Genomic DNA, 18,224 nt, shown 5'->3' with positions numbered 1-18,224 from the left:
GGACCAAGACTAAAAAATCTGATGTGTGCGATGGGTCTTCAGAACATTTAGGTTAAGGTCATCTAATGTTTTAAATAAAATGAGAAGGTGTTAAGTTTTATGTTTTATATTAAAACATTATGATTTATAATATACATTTATTTTTCTTTGGACCAAATGTTCTTTGCTTTGTATGTAACTTCACTTTTTCCTTTTCTGTTGATCCGGTGGATAATAAACAAGTCAAGAACGTTGCTTGGTTTATTTCTCTTCTTTTAATGTCTTTCAATATTATATCAATTAATTAAACGATCTACGTAACAAGAAATTTAACATTTACACCTCTTTAAATGCTAAAGTTGAAGTTTTTAATTTTGTTTGAAAAATTATTTTTTTTTTAAATTTTTTAAACATTTTGAAAGCGCAAAAAACATACTCCTAAACTTTACAAAACAAAATTATCATAGATGACAAAAACAATATTACCAATAAAAGATACAACCAAGAAGATCTTCATTAACAGCAATAAAACAAACAACCTGTTGACGACAAGCAACCTGTTGACGACAAACAACATGTTGACAACAAACAACATGTTGACAAAAACAACAGGTTGACAACAAACAACATGTTGACAACTAGCAACAGGTTGACAACCAACAACATGTCGACAACAAACAACATGTTGACAACAAGCAACAGGTTGACAACCAACAACATGTCGACAACAAACAACATGTTGACGACAAACAATATGTTGAAAACAAACAACATGTTGACGACAAACAACATGTTGACAACCAACAACATGTTGACAACCAACAACATGTTGACAACAAACAGCATGTTGACAACAAACAACATGTCGACAACAAACAACATGTTGACAACCAACAACATGTCGACAACAAACAACTTGTTGACAACCAACAACATGTCGACAACAAACAACATGTTGACGACAAACAACAGCAACTCGAACAAGAAAACAGTGAACAAGAACATGAAAATTAAACAACAAGGATGTCCTACCCATCTGAAACGAGAAATATTCTTCCTGTTGAAACAATTTTAAAATGAATACTGCCACCAGTTACTGCACTCGCAATGATATCAGAAACAAACACTCCGAAGTAACGTCCGATAACAACTCCATTCATCTCATTCAATTATGTCATAAACGAAAATCAACAAACAGCTTCAACGTAAACATAACGCAACTGCAACAACGCATACAACAACACAGACAACAACACAGACATCAACATAAATAACAACAGAAGCAACAACACAGACAACAACACAATCAACAACACAAACAACAACATAGACTATAGTAGCACTGTTACTAGCAAATGAATTGATGAGCAGAACAACGGTAACAGTCATAAAGATAGCCATCTAGATAACGACATTACGCTAGAAGCGAGCTGGTGGGTGGTGGTGAGATGGTGATGTGTTGAGAGTGGAGATGTGCTGGGGAGATGATGATGTGTTGTGAGTGGAGATGTGCTGGGGAGATGATGATGTGATGCGATTTCATTATATTCGCACAAGTTCAGATGTTTAGATGGCAAACTTACACGAATTGGTGCTCTTTTTCTTCGTATATTTGCATGTCTGTCTCTGTTTGTGTCTGTGTGTGTCTGTGTATATAAGTGCTTGATGTTTTTCTATTCCACTTGTTATGAGTTTGTTGATTTAATTCACTTTGTAAAACATTTTCCTCTTTTGAATTTGCTTGAATTGTTGCGGTTCCACACCATATAAGGTGATATCCTGATGATGAAGGGATAATGAGTGATGATCATCATGATGTGTAAGTGGATGGTGAGTAGGTTATCAGACTCGATAGAGTTTCAAAACATTACTCTTCTGACATTATTCTTCTTGGAAACTTTGCCACAGGATGAACTTCGTTTTGAAAGGTGATGGGTGGCATTTGAAATATCATATGGTTTGGCGAGAACGATGTTGAGGATGTTTTGGTGGAGGTGGGTGGATTGAGTGGTGAAACTTTTTGAAACCACCCATCCGATCCCTGTGTGGTGGGAGGATGAATTGTTAGATGATGATGATGACGTTGGTGATGATGATGATGAAGAGGAGGGAGGGGGAGGATGATGATAATGATGATGGTGACAATCAAGTTAGATAATCGTTTGGTGAGACAACGATCACGAAGACTGTGATGACAACAATCACGATAATGATGACGATGTTGAAAAATAATGATGATAATGATTAAGATGATGATGGGGATGATGACGATGATGATGGTGATCATGACGACGACGACGATGATAAGTAACATTCAGATAAAAGCCAATACGGGCTGAATCTTTCTGCTTCCCCTTATTTTATAATATTGCGTGGAAATCCATTGATTCGAGATGTCTGTATAATGTGCCGGATAATGTAATCATCACCCTGTTCATCACCATCATTATCATTATCTATATAATCGTCATTATGCTACTCGTCATCATGGTCATTTGATTGGTTTTGTTGGCAGCGTTGTTTGCGATAGTCATCATCTTATCATCGCCTCTGTAATCACATTATCATCGTGCTCTCTTAATTAAGAGTGTCTGACAGGGAGAGTAGAGCTGCCACAAAAAAATTGAAAATGATGGTGATGATGATGGTGGTGATAATGGTGATGATGACGATGATGATATTGATGATGATGGCGATGGTGATAATGATGATGGCGATGATGACAATTAGTACTTATTACGTTATAACTTCAAGGATCTCTATATTTCCAACACCAGTGTTGTAGCTTACAACAATCGTCAAGTTATCGTTATTCCGTAGGTTCAAGATTTGCGATAGATGAAGACGACTGCTTCAAACGCAAACTTTATTGAACGTTTATTTGAATGCCAACAGTGATAGAAACACTAAACTAATCCAAATTACTACATAAATCACAATTACGACTTCGCTTCAAATCTCCTGGAGACCTGTGTCTCCGCGAGATCTTATATAGCCTCTACGGTAGATTTTTACGATCAAAAGATTACAAATATAGCATAGATAACAAAGATAACGAATAATCAAGATAACAAATAATGTAGCGCAATTTGACCGATGCAGCGGTTATACAATATTAAAAATGAGATGATGATCGTGGTGGTGATATATATGATGATGATTGTGATGTGATGATTGAATGAACCTTACTCGTACGCTAATAGCTTTTGAATATTTTCTAAAAACACATTTTTTATAAAGTGCAATATTTTGAAAAGGATATTTAAATTACAATTTCTAAATTTTTCATGAATAAAACGTCAGCATACTTATTAATATTTTTAACAATGGCTTGCCTGTGTTATTTTCAACTCTGACATCAAATTTTGCACCATCTGATTGTTCACCTTTTATAATTGCGCATGCGTTTGTGATAAATACATCGGCCCGTATGGAGTTTATGGGGCATTCTTTCATTATGGATCATTCACACGTCGTGTTGTGTTCAGCCCAGTTGCGATCATAAAAAAAAAATTTGATATGTGTCGACTTATTATGGAGTTAATCACTTACTTAATTAAATTTAATAAAATAATTTGCACTTTAATCAATGCAAACATATCACAAACACACACTCACTCACATGCACAAATCCACACATCCAGTGTAGCATTTAAAGCAGACAAGGCAGACATAGAGCAGCCATCAATAATGTAGATGTTTATATGGCAAATTTAAAACTTTCCCTACTGAATCATAAATGCTCAAATCATAGGTGCTAACTGAAAATTTCATTGTTTACTGAAACCTTTCCTATATATATATATATATATATATATACATATATATATATATATATTATATATATATATATATATATATATATACTTGGTGGAGGATCAAGAGGAGGTCGAGGGCCCCGTTTTTATCGTTATTTGGGTTAAAAGTTTGTAAAAGTCGTTGTTTAAACGAAAGAAATACTGTTTAGGAAGAAAAATTGACATTATAAGCCCATTACCAGAAAAGTTGGCCCCCCGTACGCACTGAAAAATTTTCCAAACAAATTTGTGAAAATATCCCCTCAATTATCAACTCAACTTTTGTTGAAAATCCTTCGGCGATCGTCAAGTAATTTGTGAAATTTTTATTTAAAAATTTTCCCTTCCCCCTGGTCAACAAATGTGTGTCGAAAGTTCTCTTCCCCCGTTAATTTTCGAAAATCCTGGTCACCCTGTCAAAGTTCTTTACACCGGCTCTTGTATAACTTTTATTGGATTTCCTATCAAACTGTTTCCCTCTTAATTTCCATCTTAATGTTTAAAAGAAATCGGTAAATGTGGTGTTTTTTTACTAAAATGTTTTAGCATGAAATCAACGAATTTTATTTGATGAAGACTTATTTGCCGAGGTTTTTATTATTTGAACTATGCTATCGAAATATTCACGCCTGAAAGAGTTTACTGGAATGAAGAAACTGAAACAACATCGCACTTCAGATGAAGCAGGTGTAAGCAAGTACAATTTTTTAAACTGCTTTTAAGGTGCAAGATAGCAGTGAATGAATAATGATGAAAAGTAATAGCATATTTTTTATTATTATCGTTAATATTATTGTTAATATTACTGTTGTTGTTGTTATTAATAATTTTATTATTACCATTGCAAATGTCAAATAGGTATATAAGATTTTAAATTTATTTGAGAAAAGATGACAAGAAATGTTCATTACCTGGTCTTCTGGTTTTTAATGTTCGTAGCGATGCGTCAACACAACATTCAGGCTCTTTGTGCCAGCTTTTACATTTTATTAATTAAACTTTATTTTTGTCTCACAGAGTAGAGCACATACAATGCAACAAAACAATGAGCGAACATTCGGCAACTAAACTTTTAATATTAACATTAACATAGTAATTTTAAAATTTGTTGTTTCTCATAAAAATAATTTGAACTTCACGGGTTAGGTCCATTTTGGTAGAAGCCATCCAACAAGCCTATCCTATTAATTAAAGTAAATTTAAACTCCATTTAATTAACCAATCAAATTTTGTTCATTTTTAGTTGAATAATTGACTGAGCGGGCTTTCTTTATTTAGTAAAATGTTATAAAAAAAACGTGAAATCGAAAAGTGTGGTGATTTTTTACTAAAATGTTTTCGCGAATATATTTCAAATATTTACAAAACGAGGCTGGTAAAATTATTTGATGACGATGCAGGAATTAAATGAATTACTAAATAAATGAAGTGAAACGAAATAATCAATGTAGATAATAAATGTAAATAATATATTTTAACGACAATTAAACAAATTTTAATAAAAAGGAGGGTTCTTTAAATTTGTTAATGTGTCTTATTCGATAGTTTGATTAGAAACGCCCTGGCAACAAAAATAATAATTATTATTATTATTACTACTACTACTACTACTATTATTATTAATACAGTATAATCATTAAAAATTCTCTCTTAATTAACGTTCAGAGTTGTCAACAGATGCGAATCAGCGCATATGTACACATTGCATGTGATCAGTGGCCGATCAAGACAACTTTGACGGGGAGGGGGCAGAATTTTGAAAATGGTCTAATTTTTACGTGGGAGTCAAAATTTTCACGGTTGGAAACCAAAATTTGTGTTTGCGTGGCTGACGACCATTTTTTTAATATCACGTTCAATTTTTGGTCGATTCGATATTCTTCCTAAAACGGCCCTTTTTCTTGCTTTTTTTACAAATCTGCTCGCAGCGGGTGCCCTGCCCTCGTCTGGATCCGCCACTGCATGTGATAGGCGAGATTTGTATGCATTCGAACCCAGTGACTGCAGCATCGTGACCAGCTGCCTTAACCATTACACCACCTCACCGACAATAATCAAAAAGCATGCCAATCATTTGTTTGTACCCGACGTAACATGTGCCCTGCTGCGATTCTGAAAATGACATGAGGCTGGTTGTGTGGATTGGACACAACAAAATTATTTATACTTTGTCATTTTATTTGTTGTTGTTGTTATTTACTGCTAAACAGTCGCGAGGTGTGTTGAACAAATATCACAGATGCCATTGCCTTCACGTTGGCAGTACTGTTATCATTGTTTTTATTATTAATTATTTATTGAATCGATCGATCACTTATATTTTCCGCGGTTTTCGCAAAAATATTGTTCACAGTTAAAAAAAAAAGGGATGTGCCAGAAATGAAGGATGGTTTATGAGGTTGTGGGTTATTGACGGACCCTGCCTCTTCGTTATTTGTCACGATGTTCTGCATTTTTCATCGCTGAAAAAGCATTTGCAAACAGCCGCGTGAAAATTGTATAACGCTTAATAACAAATATTAATAAAACTCGTAGGAAATAAATTGTCGGAGGTAACAAATATAATTACCCATTGTTATTTGTGCTCTCATAGAAATGTATAAAGGGAGATGAAATCTCGTTTGATTGAAATTTATCAGTTCATGAGCTGGTGTGCTTATTATATTGCATGCGCCGAGTGTGGACTCATCACTCAAGTTAGAACAAATCTTATACTCGTAAGAGGCACTCCACGGCAAACATGTCTGTCTGCTGTCTCTCTGCCTGTCTGTCTGTTTGCCTGCCTCCAACGACGCGATGCCATATCATGATATCATGCAAAGTTTAAACTCGCTAAACAATGCATGCGGCACGAGTGAGGGAGTGTGTACTGAGAGAATGAATGCACGTGTGTTTGTTTAAGCGTTCATTTAATTCATGGGTGCATCATATGTGTATTGAGTGATTAGATAAGTGTGTGTGTTAGAGTAGATGTGTGCGTGTAAAGTTCCGAGTAAAGTGTGCGTGTGTGTGTTGGCGTTTGAGCGTGTGTTGTTTATTGCTGGAATGATTGAATGGTGGTGGAGAAGGAAGATGGTGTCCTGATAACATCTGCATTCAGATTTAAAAGACGGGTGCAATTTTTGTCTCAAAATGCCGCGTTTGGAATTTAAATTCGAGTGTTCAACTCTTTCAATGTCAAACTTCATCTGAATTATTTATCCGTTTTTTCAAGATATTTTTTTAATCTTTCCATTTATAGTTGCCTATTCGGTGTTTACAAAAAATGCGTTCAACATTTTCACTCTTCGCATGAATGTTAAAATTTCAGTGAATGAACCGCAGTTGTCGAAATGAAATGAATTTGATGACGTAATTAGTTTTATTTAATCAGGCGAGAGTTTCCTGCCGACGTTCAATCAAATGACTTCATTCAGTTCCAGTGGTCTGCAGTCATCCATTAATTCTTCATTTGAAATTAATTGCAAACGATCAACATGGTTTTAACATCATTACGTCAATAATACAAATAATAACAATTCATTTACCCGCCAATTGAACGAAGCCTAATAGAAATAATTGCAATAATTTAATAATTCACTTTTTAAGTCATTTTGTTTTTCTCAAATAGAAACCAGTAGAAAGTGATAAGTTTGGTTTACGAAGAGTTAGGGTAGGTACACTTGGTTGATATTCATTCAAAAATATTTTCTCAGTCAGGCAGTGGTAAGTTTACATTTGAAGGAAATCGGAGAACCTGCTGAAGAAGAGCAAGTGAGACTAGTTGCTGGAATGAGCAAGAATCTTGTTGTCTTGATGAAGCATAATGCGGTGCTTCTGCTTCCTGAATATTAATCAGCCACATCTTCCGACGTCTTCTCAACTTTTTCCTGTCTTCCTTCTGAGATGCCATTTGTTGAAACAAGATTTTTTGCGGAAGAAATTAGTCGTCAACTTTAAAATATTTGTCTAATTGTGCGTATGTGAACTTTTCCATGCAGACAGAGGCTGGCACAATGCAAGGTAGTTAGTTAATTAATTGAAGAAATGAAGATGAATATGAAATTATAACAGCGTATGGTAGGGTTCAATTTAAAATGGAAACTTTAAAAACGTGATGACGAGAGAAAAGAAGAACATTATTTAAAAATCAATGCCCAAAATGAAAGCTGAAAATCGTATTTGTTTGTATTTGCATAAATTCGTCCACATGTGTCACCGTCTTGAATGTTAATAAGTTTGACAACTGCTTCATATCGTGACGTCATTTCTGATCATGTTCCGTGCTAATATACTTGTGTAGTCTGTTTTGTTTGTTCGCGCACATCAATGTGCGTGTTTACTACTAAATTTGCTACGCGATACTGCTATGTACTGCCCGCTTACTTCCACGTCATTATGAATTACTAACTGCCTGTTTCATACATCATTAACACGTGGTGCCTTGTACACGCTAGAAACAGAAGCGTTAAAGTACATTGCGTGTTTGCCTGCGGTGCTCCGCATATCTCTCTCTCTCTCTCTCTCTCTCTCTCTCTCTCTCTCTCTCTCTCTTTCTCTCTCTCTCTCTCTCTCTCTCTCTCTCTCTCTCTCTCTCTCTTCACGGTCGTCATCGTTATCTGTTTGCAAACCATTTTGAAATATTTACAAACTGAAAATAAATGTATGACAAATTTTTATTTAATTTTTATTCAATTTATAAATACTCTATGCGTGTGTCCGTGAGTGTGTATTTGCAAGTGTGTATGTGTGTGTGTTTGTGTGCGAGTGTATGTGCATATGTGTGTGTGCCTACATTTCTCTGTTGTACCTGTAGAAAATGCACGTTTGAAACATTTTTTGTGTCAGTTTTTCATCATTCACAGTGTAGCATCATATTTTTATTCACGAGTTTTCAAATTTTTAACAATTGAAAAATTTCAGCTAAACACAGTTTGCTTAACGATGAGTTCATTCGCTTTATTAATTAATTTGAACATCAGAGCTTCTTATTTTTTTAAAAATGATGTTTAGCATTTATGAAAATCGCAGATATAAAATCCATTCAATGGTGTTTTACGGTGCATGCATCCATCACCCACATAACTTTGTTGGAAGAATCACTTTGGCAAGTCCTTAGCTTAAAAAAAAACTAGAAATGAATAAATTTAAATTAATTAGGCTGCAACAATTAAAATAATTAATGCACATTAACAAATTAACAAACAAATGCTTAAACTTATTAAACTTATTATTAAACATACTTGTTCGGGTCCCATACTTCACGAGTATCAATAATTATAATTATTCAAAAATTTCGCATATCGAGATAAAGGTTGGATGCAATCACGGGGTTGAAATAAATGGCTTCTATAGTCATTACAATTGTTAACTAAAAAAAGAGAATTATAGTTCTTTGTGTGTTTGTGTGTGTGTGCGTTTCTTTGTTTGTGCCAAATGTGTATGTTTTTCTGGATGTGTGAATGTGTGTTTGTCAAGCAGTCTGTCTGTCTGTGCGCGTGTGTTGCATGATTTGTGTTTACTTATAAATCATGTGTGTGAGAGCAAACCACATCTCCCGAAAATTTATGCCAGCCTAATACCACATGCCTTCTCAAAATCTTTCCAATTGCCTGTTGCCAGTGTAATTGTTGCCATATTTTTGCAAATGAATTATTTCCTTAAAATATTCCAAAATATCAATCTGCCTGAGATATTTAATTTGAAATTTCATTTTCATAAAAATGCACTTTAAATTTTTTTAATTAAAAATTTTCTTATGTTGGCTTTCGTATTTTAAATGTTAGATTTTGAATTTAAAAAAGGTAGTTGAATTATTTCGTTCATGTAAAATAAAAAAGTTGTTTCTTCAATTAAATGTCGTTTTTATAATATGATTTTATTTTTTGTTCTCTGATGACCAATTTTAAGAAATTTTCAAATTTTTTAAAAATTTTAGCATGGAGGTCTTCGTTTAAAATTCAATCGAATTAAATTATTATTTTTGAGAATATAACAAAATTTGTGAGAACAATTTATTTTTTTCTATGTTAAGAACAACAAATATGAAAAACTGACGTTATTAGTTTTGTTATTAATTCTTCGGTTTGCTGGGTTAAACGTTTTGTTGTATTTTCTTTTCATTTTATTTTATTTTATTTTATTAAAAATAAGTGGACCACACGGCACCAAATCAAAATGGTCGAAAATATTCAGGCCTATAAAAATATTTCTTAACTTAAATGAACATACTCAGGTCACATCTTTTTTATATTTTTCATACAAATTTCAAATCTAATAATCATTTGTTGGACAAAATTTCAAATGTCAATTTTTCTATAATTTTTTTAATGCCAGCGTACAATGAGGTTGTGTTAACTGGGGTTGAATCAAGATAGTGCATCAGCTACGAATATTTACATGATTCATCGTGCTTTCAAATAACCTTTTAATAATAATATTAATGAGATTACCGTGTGGATAATTATCATTATATGTCAATTTAAGTTTAATGAATGATGAAAATCAGTTTAATATAACAATTGGAGCATTTGAGATTGTTATTAAAATATCAAATGTCAAAAAATTACTATGTGATTATCACAGAATTTTCTTTATAGCAATGGATATTTCTCATCACCATAATAATTTTTTTAGAAATATATGTGGATGATATTCAAGAAAGAATAATTCTAAAAGTTACTTTTATAATAAAAGAGTTGTACATATAAATTAGGTAGGCCAAAGAAAACAACGGGATCAACGTTGACTTGAAGAAAAACAATAAAGAAGCTGCAAGAAGGATTATAAACAGAAGTTCATCTTATAACATTTTTATTTCTTCAACCACTAACATATCTTTGCTCTGCATGTTTTATACATGTTGTCCCAACCGATTCCATATCAACCTTCTACCTGCCAAAATACGGTTTACGTATGCTATTTATTCAACTCGCCTGATTTTCTATGTTATCTTGTTGAATTTTAATTTCAAAACAATCATTGTGAGTTTTGCAAATAAATTTAGTTTGTGCAATGAATTATTGAAAGTTTTTTGCATTAAATTTGTTCATTTATTTATTTGTGAGTGTGTGTGGTGTGTGTGTATGTGATGTGTGTTTGTGGTGTGTGTGTGTGTGTTGTGTGTGTATGTACATTTATATATATTACTCAACAATCTCCATGTTTGTTCAAAAAATTATCTACATAGCAGAACCAAAAGAAATGAGCATGAAGCAGTTGGTCAGTAAAGAAGAGCAAACTTCGGAAGGATGGTGTCGTGTGAGCAGTCTAATGAAATAACTCCTATGATCAATCTTCTTCATCTTCACTGACACCAACACAATTTTATGCAAACACAAATTTCTACCAAAATAAAACATTTCACATCACAGAAAACGTCTCTGCACGCGTGTACGTACAATCACACATGCATTCTTTACTAATATTCTTAGCAAATGTTTAAAAAATATGCAAACTTACTGTTCATGTTGACAAACCCGATTTTTTTTTAAATAAAAATTTAAAAGTTTGGCCGATTACTTCAAACAGTTGAGATAGAACTAGATAGATAATTTTGTCGGGAGGAGCCAAAATTTTAAAATGTTTAAAAATTTGTAAATATGACGGAAAGTGCCTAAAAATAAGGCTGGCGAACTTATTTTCTTTTGACTTATCACGCCATTTTTTGCTCGATTTCCAACAAAAAAAAACAGTGTTTTTTGTGCGTAAAACTAAGTTTTGCTGTTAATTAATAAATATAATGCCGACAGCGGAAAGAGCCATGGTCTCCCGGCATTCCGGCCCTTTAGATCCACTAATCTCTCAGAGCGTAGAGGCGCTAAACTCGCGTTGATGTAATTAAACAATATTCGGGTTTTACTGCAAATAGACTAAAAATCAATGGCTGATGAGGAAACTTTCAAGCTTTCCAGATAAAAATTGGACTGCTTTTATAAGAATGATTTTTATAAATTACCTCAGCACGTGTTGAGGTAATTAAAAATGTTATAACTTAAAAATACGAACATTTCACCACAGTTTCTTGCAGAAATACTCAATTGTGTCTCACCCGCCATGGAACCATCGGCTCATGATCAACCTACAATTCTTATATGTAGTATCACTCAGAAACACGAAGGTGTGTAGCAAAGACATCATCAAACATCTTAAATTTTAAATAGAAGCAAAACTCTCCAACCACAATAGAACATACATTTTAATGAATCACCTGTACCTTTCAGGGTGAAAAATTTTGCTTCCCAGAAACCACAGCACATACAGCACCAAGATAGCTCTCTTCAGAGTACAACAATAATCATCGTTATCATCACTGAACCCCAACAAAAAAGACTTTTTTACTCAGACCAAAAATTATCTCTCCAATCATGTCAGACAGACTTCTTTTTGTTTGCAAAATTCAAATAACTACATACGGGCTGCAGTCTTGAAGGTCCCTCCACTTCCCCCATGGCTACATTCGTACATGCACATATATTTAAAAGAATACATTTGAAAAGATTAAAAGCGAACGGAGTTGAATAAAAACAAATTAGATGCAATCAATTGATCAACAATTGCAATTAAAACATCTCAATTGAAACAATTAAAACGTTGTAACGAAAAGAAAGAATGAGGCAGGTTTTTGATAATTTATTAATTTTAAATTTGACGGTCGTTTGATCCATCAGTGACATGCGAGGGAAACTTCGAGCTGGCTATTTCTCCTTCAATTCAAATCAAATTTACTCCAAGTGATGAAGAGCTGTTAATGAGTTTCGTGAGAATTTGATGAGGATGACGATGATGATGGTGGTTGTGGTAATGATAATTATGATGATGATGATTGTGGTAATGGTGGTAGTGGGGGTAGTGATAAAGATGATGTGATGAAGATGTTGGTGATCATTACGACGATGATGACGATGAAAACGATGGTGATGATGATGGTGGTGTTTTATTTTTTTACTGTCAATTTTGTTACTCAGCCGATTGTTATCGTCCAGCACTGACGTTAATTTTATTCATCTTGAAGATTTTTTGCGGCTGATGTTGTCGTTTTTGCGCATTGTTCCCCAACTAAATTGTCATTTGGCTTCAATCGATCTAATTAAAACAAATATAATTTGGTTACCTTTACTTTGATTGAATGCATCTGAGTGTGATTAATTTTTTATACACTGTTGCAATATTTTGCTTGCAGGTCAGTAAAAATAGTTCTTTCTGTTAATGCAATCGATAATGATGCTTAGGAATTATTAATGATGTCAGCTGTAGCCGAGTTGTTGTTGATGTTGCTGTTGCTGATGTTGTTGATGTTATTGATGTTGTTGATTTTGTTGATGTTATTGATGTTGTTGATGTTGCAGTTGATGTTGCAGTTTGTTGCAGTTGATGTTGCTGGGAACATGTTTGCACTGTCGGTGTGCTTGGTGCTAGTACTTGTAAGAGAGTGAGGAACACGTCCCGCGATGAATTATCAAAATATCGATTGTATCAATTGCCCGAAGAAATAATAAATCATAATAATTATTCTCGCAACTACATCGCCACATGCACGGCCTCCCACCACTCAACAACTCCTCCCCATATGCTCTGCCTCCTATCACCCATCCCCACACACACTGCCTTCAAGCACTCCATCGCCATAATGCAAATACAAAATGTTTCAACTTGGCAGTCACGTGCTGGACAGCGAATGTTCCAGCTATATGAAACTTCAACAACGTGTTGGTACGTGCGGACCTGTTTGTCAAACAATCAACCCAGCATACGCTCGTTAAGAACATATTTGTACGAAAAAATACGTTCGCACGCAATCAACATGTTTGCCCATCAGCTAAACATGTGCACGTAAACGGCGCATTAGCACATTATTAGCGTGTTTGTACGCCATTAACAATCTGTTTGTCACGCGTGAACAATATGTTAGCTCGTTAACATGTTCGCGCATAAAAAATTTGTCTGCATGCTACATGTTCGCACGGGAACAATATGTTTGCACAAAGACAAGATGTTTTCTTGTGAATAGTGCGTCTGCACTTAGCATTGGTAGCTACTCGTAATTCAAAACGGTTGCACCGTTTTCCAGTCATCCTAACATGACGACATCATCATCTGCATTCTACAACGTGATTAATTCGCGGCCATGACAAATAATTCGAAGTCGCCAAGGCTTATTTAATTTGGTTGATTGAACCATTCATTTGACAATTTGAAAATTTTTTTTTATTCAACTTTAACTTACTCAACTATTTTTTTATTCCAATCTCATTTATCAGCATTTCAGTTTTCAAAACTTATTTCTTCCAATAAATCACATTTTTACTATTTTTTCCTGATTTTTCATCACATTCCCACACACCTCTCCAGTTATAATTCTTTGTTTTAATAATTTTTTTTCTTAATTAGTGCAAACTGATTTTAAATGTTTCAGCAACAAATTATTATTTGTTCTGCTAATAATAATGGGGTTGCCTGATACTGAGGCGAGTGACAGATGTGGATGGCGCCGAGGGGTATTTCGGTTTCATCATAGGTAGCCAAACGGCAACCCCCGATCTCGGGGAAAATGTCGTCTAAACGTGTGTTGTTGTTGTTGTCTGCTAATAATAATAGTAGTATATATATTAATAGTAATATATATTAGTTTAATATAATGTAATAAATGTAATATTAATATCTGCTTCTGTTCATATCAAACTTCCCAATCGATAGAGCTTTTAAACTAAAATACAACAATACGTTTCTACAAGCTAAAAAATTGACATATGAATACCACAGGGTTGCATTTTATCCGTAACACTCTTTTGTATTAAAATTAATGACATATGCAATTTAACTCGGCAAGACATGCTCAAGTGCCTCTACATCGATCATTTCATGATAGCCGATATACGTAAAAACATTGAAAATATAGAAAATAAGTTGAATAAATTATTAAAACAAATATATCTCTGGTCAATCAACCACGGAATAACATTTTCAAATTCAAAGAAATTTTTATCAACAATATTAAAGCCGTTGTAGATCATGACGTATATAATACGGCAGTCTGAATGGGGCGACTCCAAGAAGCAATTACGGCAGATCATACCGTTAATTGTCAAAATGGATTCAAAACAAATAGCACTTGATTTACAACACCAAAAGTCAATAAAATAATGGTAGAACACACACAGCTAACTCATGGACACCTATTAAATGGGACGGGACAACCTTGCGAACATAAGTTATCAGTTCAATACATGACAGCTTGCTATACCCCTTTTGCTGACAATCTAATTGACAAAAATCTCTAAGAACATTTCAAGACACTCGGACACGTGACTAAACTGAAAGAATTTCTAAAATTTCTAAAATACATAAATCTATATGATGAGATATAACCAGAAAAAAATAACCACGTAAGAGTAAATCCCCATTCTAATAAGGCACACTACAGCACCATCCTGGGACTACAACGCCGTAAAAATACGAAAAGTAAAAAAAATTAATTTTTTATAATTTAAATTATTTTTTATTATTTAAATTATTTTTAATTATTTGAATTATTTTGTTATTATTTATATTACTTTTCTGTAATTTAAATTATTTTCCATTGATGCAGCACATGCTCTCGTGAAAAGTTTCAACTCCTAATTAATCGTCTGCTGTTCGTTTGTTTGCAGTTCAATCGCCGCGATGCCTCCTGGCAATAAGATCTTATCCTCCTTCGACATGCAAGCAAAAAATGAAAAAATATTTCACACTTTTCCTTCACTACTCTTCTCACTTTTTTTCATTTTAAGTTATTTTCCTACTTTCTTTAATGTCAATTTTTTTATTTTTCCTGTTACTTCTGATTTACAAGAAGACATTTTTTTATTGAAACGTAAAAATTCGTCTGTCAGTTTCGTTCAAATTTTTGACTTGAACATTTTTATTGTATTGCATTTAAATTTATAAAAATGGAAAAAAAATGGAAAACCCGGATAGGGTCGGTTGAGCAGCGAAACATCATGTCAATCAAAAACAACTAGTAACAAAGTAAAGAGAAATGAAAAACAGTGCATAGAAACATTTCACAATTAAGCTGGGGGAAACAAAGACCCTACAAATATGAAGCCATAAACAGCAGCACAGCTCTCTCTCTCTCTCTCTCTTTCTCTCTCTCTCTCTCTCTCTCTCTCTCTCTCTCTCTCTCTCTCTCTCTCTCTCTCTCTCTCTCTCTCTCTCTCTCTCTCTCTCTCTCTGCCATGTTGACACCTCGATGCGATGGGATTGACTCCTCGAATGACTTTTGTTAACGATGAAATCTTCATGCTAAATATAGTCTGTTTTAGTAAATTTTCTTGTTACACCTAACACCATTTTAATAATTTAATTATGAGTTTACCTTTCCATATTGTTATTTGTCCATTCGTTCGTTCGTTTGTTCTTTAATTCATTCATCCATTCATTTATTCGTTCGTTCTTTCGTTCGTTCGTTCGTTCGTTCGTTCGTTTGTTCATTCATTCATTCTTTTTTCATTCATTCATTCAACTATTTGGTTATTCATTCATTCAATTATTGTGCATTATTAAGTTTATCACCGCTAAAATATCCAATGTTAAAAGTTTATTAACAAGAATTTACTAATATTGACCAATTTATATTTATTATTTTTGTAATTAACACCATTATTTATTATGTTTATATTTGTTTTATTTCAAAAAGCAAATGCATCGTAGTACATTTACGCATCAATCTACATTGTCAATCTACGTCAGAGTTTTGTCACATTACAGTGGACGCATGTTTCATTCTTTCGTTCAATTAGTTTTTGTTACAATAATAACAACAACAACGACAACAGTAACATTTTTCACGCATTCTTGTTAAGTTTCATTGTTATTCTTACATTATTTGACACTCCAAACACACATCTTCATCATCACATCCTCATCGCATGCCTCCATCTTATCACATCATCATCACATCACGTCACACGTCTCCATCCTATCAGAGCATCATCACACTACAACTTTTTTTCTTATCACATCATAAGACATCACATCGCCATTTCATCACCCGCACTCATCTTATCATCTCTGATATTCTGCCATGGCACAAAAACCAAACATAAAAATCTTCTTGGGATCAAAAAACTTTGCCGTTTGAACGCTAATTTTTCTCCTTACACTTCTTCATCTTCCTTTTCGCCGGCAACGTTGTTTACACTGATCATTGGATTCAGCTTCATTGGTCCTGTAATCAAGAGCAGCCATCATTGCAATTATCCTCGCGTCTCAGCGTTATTAACTACCGCGCTGCAATGATACTTACACTATCACGACAAGCAATACATCCTCTTCATGCTTTTTCTGTACAGTATTAGTTGGTATTATTTTTACACACTGGTATTTGCAGTAAACTTCAATAGTTGCTGACCAGACCGGTATCAAATTGTACGAAATGCTGTAGACTTTTTATATGCTATAGGTACACCTTCCTCTGTAGTTGCTGTACGTACACATTGGTCTACAATTTGTTGCACATTGGTTGAAGTTTTTGTTTATATTAAAAATATTTGTTGTACGAACTGATGTATGCTTGTGAAATCACAAAACATGAAAGCGTAAGGAGTATTGCTGAAGCTTGAACACTCAGTTTTGTCACGATTGTGGATGCCGACATGCAAATCTTCTCAAGTACAATCCTTTAAATTTCATGCACCAAAGCAAGCTGAGATTTCGTTGAATTTTTTAGTAAAACAATACTTAACCACGTTTTGAAAAATAGGTAGATTTTTATTTATTAAAAAATTTGTTGGCTGCATTGTTGGTTTGCTCCGAATTGAAATAAATATATAACGAATGTGAAGTGTTGAGTGCATGATGCGGGCGTTGTAAATGTTCACCTCATCGTTAAATAATAACTGCCAGCCGGAGTGCAGCCCTACCCGCTTTATCGACGGCCACTGAATTTCTTTATTAAATATTTAGTGTACGCAAACAACAGCAACAACAACAGCAACAACAACAGCAACAACAACAGCAACAACACTGACGATGACAATAACGACGACAACAATAACAATGGTACAACATCAACAAAAATAACAATAATAACAATAACGATATAAAATATCGGAACGAAATTATTTTGACAAGAAACATGCAGCACATGCAACAACCACATTTAACCAATTATGACGTAAGAACTGTAAGAACAGAAAAACAACACTGAAATCCTCCCAACAATATTAAAAGCCAAAACATGTCTCGATCAATCCATCAATGACATTAACAACTCCAACAACAGTTACCTTTTTAAAGCTTTAAAGTATCAATGACTTTTTAAACAACAACGACCTCATCAGCGTCATCAACATCATTAACATGACCAACGTCAACAAAAAATCATTATTAAAACGGCCATCAACACCGATGACAACATCAACAACAAAAGCAACAGGATCAAAAAATTAAGACTCATATATGCATTTGAATATGACATGCTGTGTAGGG

At 33.8% G+C, this 18,224-nt stretch overlaps 2 protein-coding genes across 2 annotated transcripts; one reads left to right on the top strand and one right to left on the bottom strand.

Moving 5' to 3' along the window:
• Positions 1-648: 648 nt before the first annotated feature.
• On the top strand, positions 649-948 carry HELRODRAFT_152762 (hypothetical protein; the record flags this gene model as incomplete). The annotated part of the gene is made up of 1 exon (XM_009029260.1): positions 649-948. A coding segment is annotated over one exon (300 nt), but the record flags the coding sequence as incomplete, so codon positions are not given.
• Positions 949-1,680: 732 nt separating this feature from the next.
• HELRODRAFT_164286 (hypothetical protein) lies at positions 1,681-3,435 on the bottom strand (the record flags this gene model as incomplete). The annotated part of the gene is made up of 3 exons (XM_009029259.1): positions 1,681-1,758; positions 1,860-2,020; positions 3,288-3,435. 3 exons carry the CDS (start codon positions 3,433-3,435, stop codon positions 1,681-1,683), a joined length of 387 nt encoding a protein of 128 aa, XP_009027507.1.
• Positions 3,436-18,224: the final 14,789 nt, after the last annotated feature.

This window comes from Helobdella robusta, assembly GCF_000326865.2.
Source record: "Helobdella robusta unplaced genomic scaffold HELROscaffold_6, whole genome shotgun sequence".
NCBI classification, from domain to species: domain Eukaryota; kingdom Metazoa; phylum Annelida; class Clitellata; order Rhynchobdellida; family Glossiphoniidae; genus Helobdella; species Helobdella robusta.
This window is presented reverse-complemented; position numbering and strand designations above follow the sequence as displayed.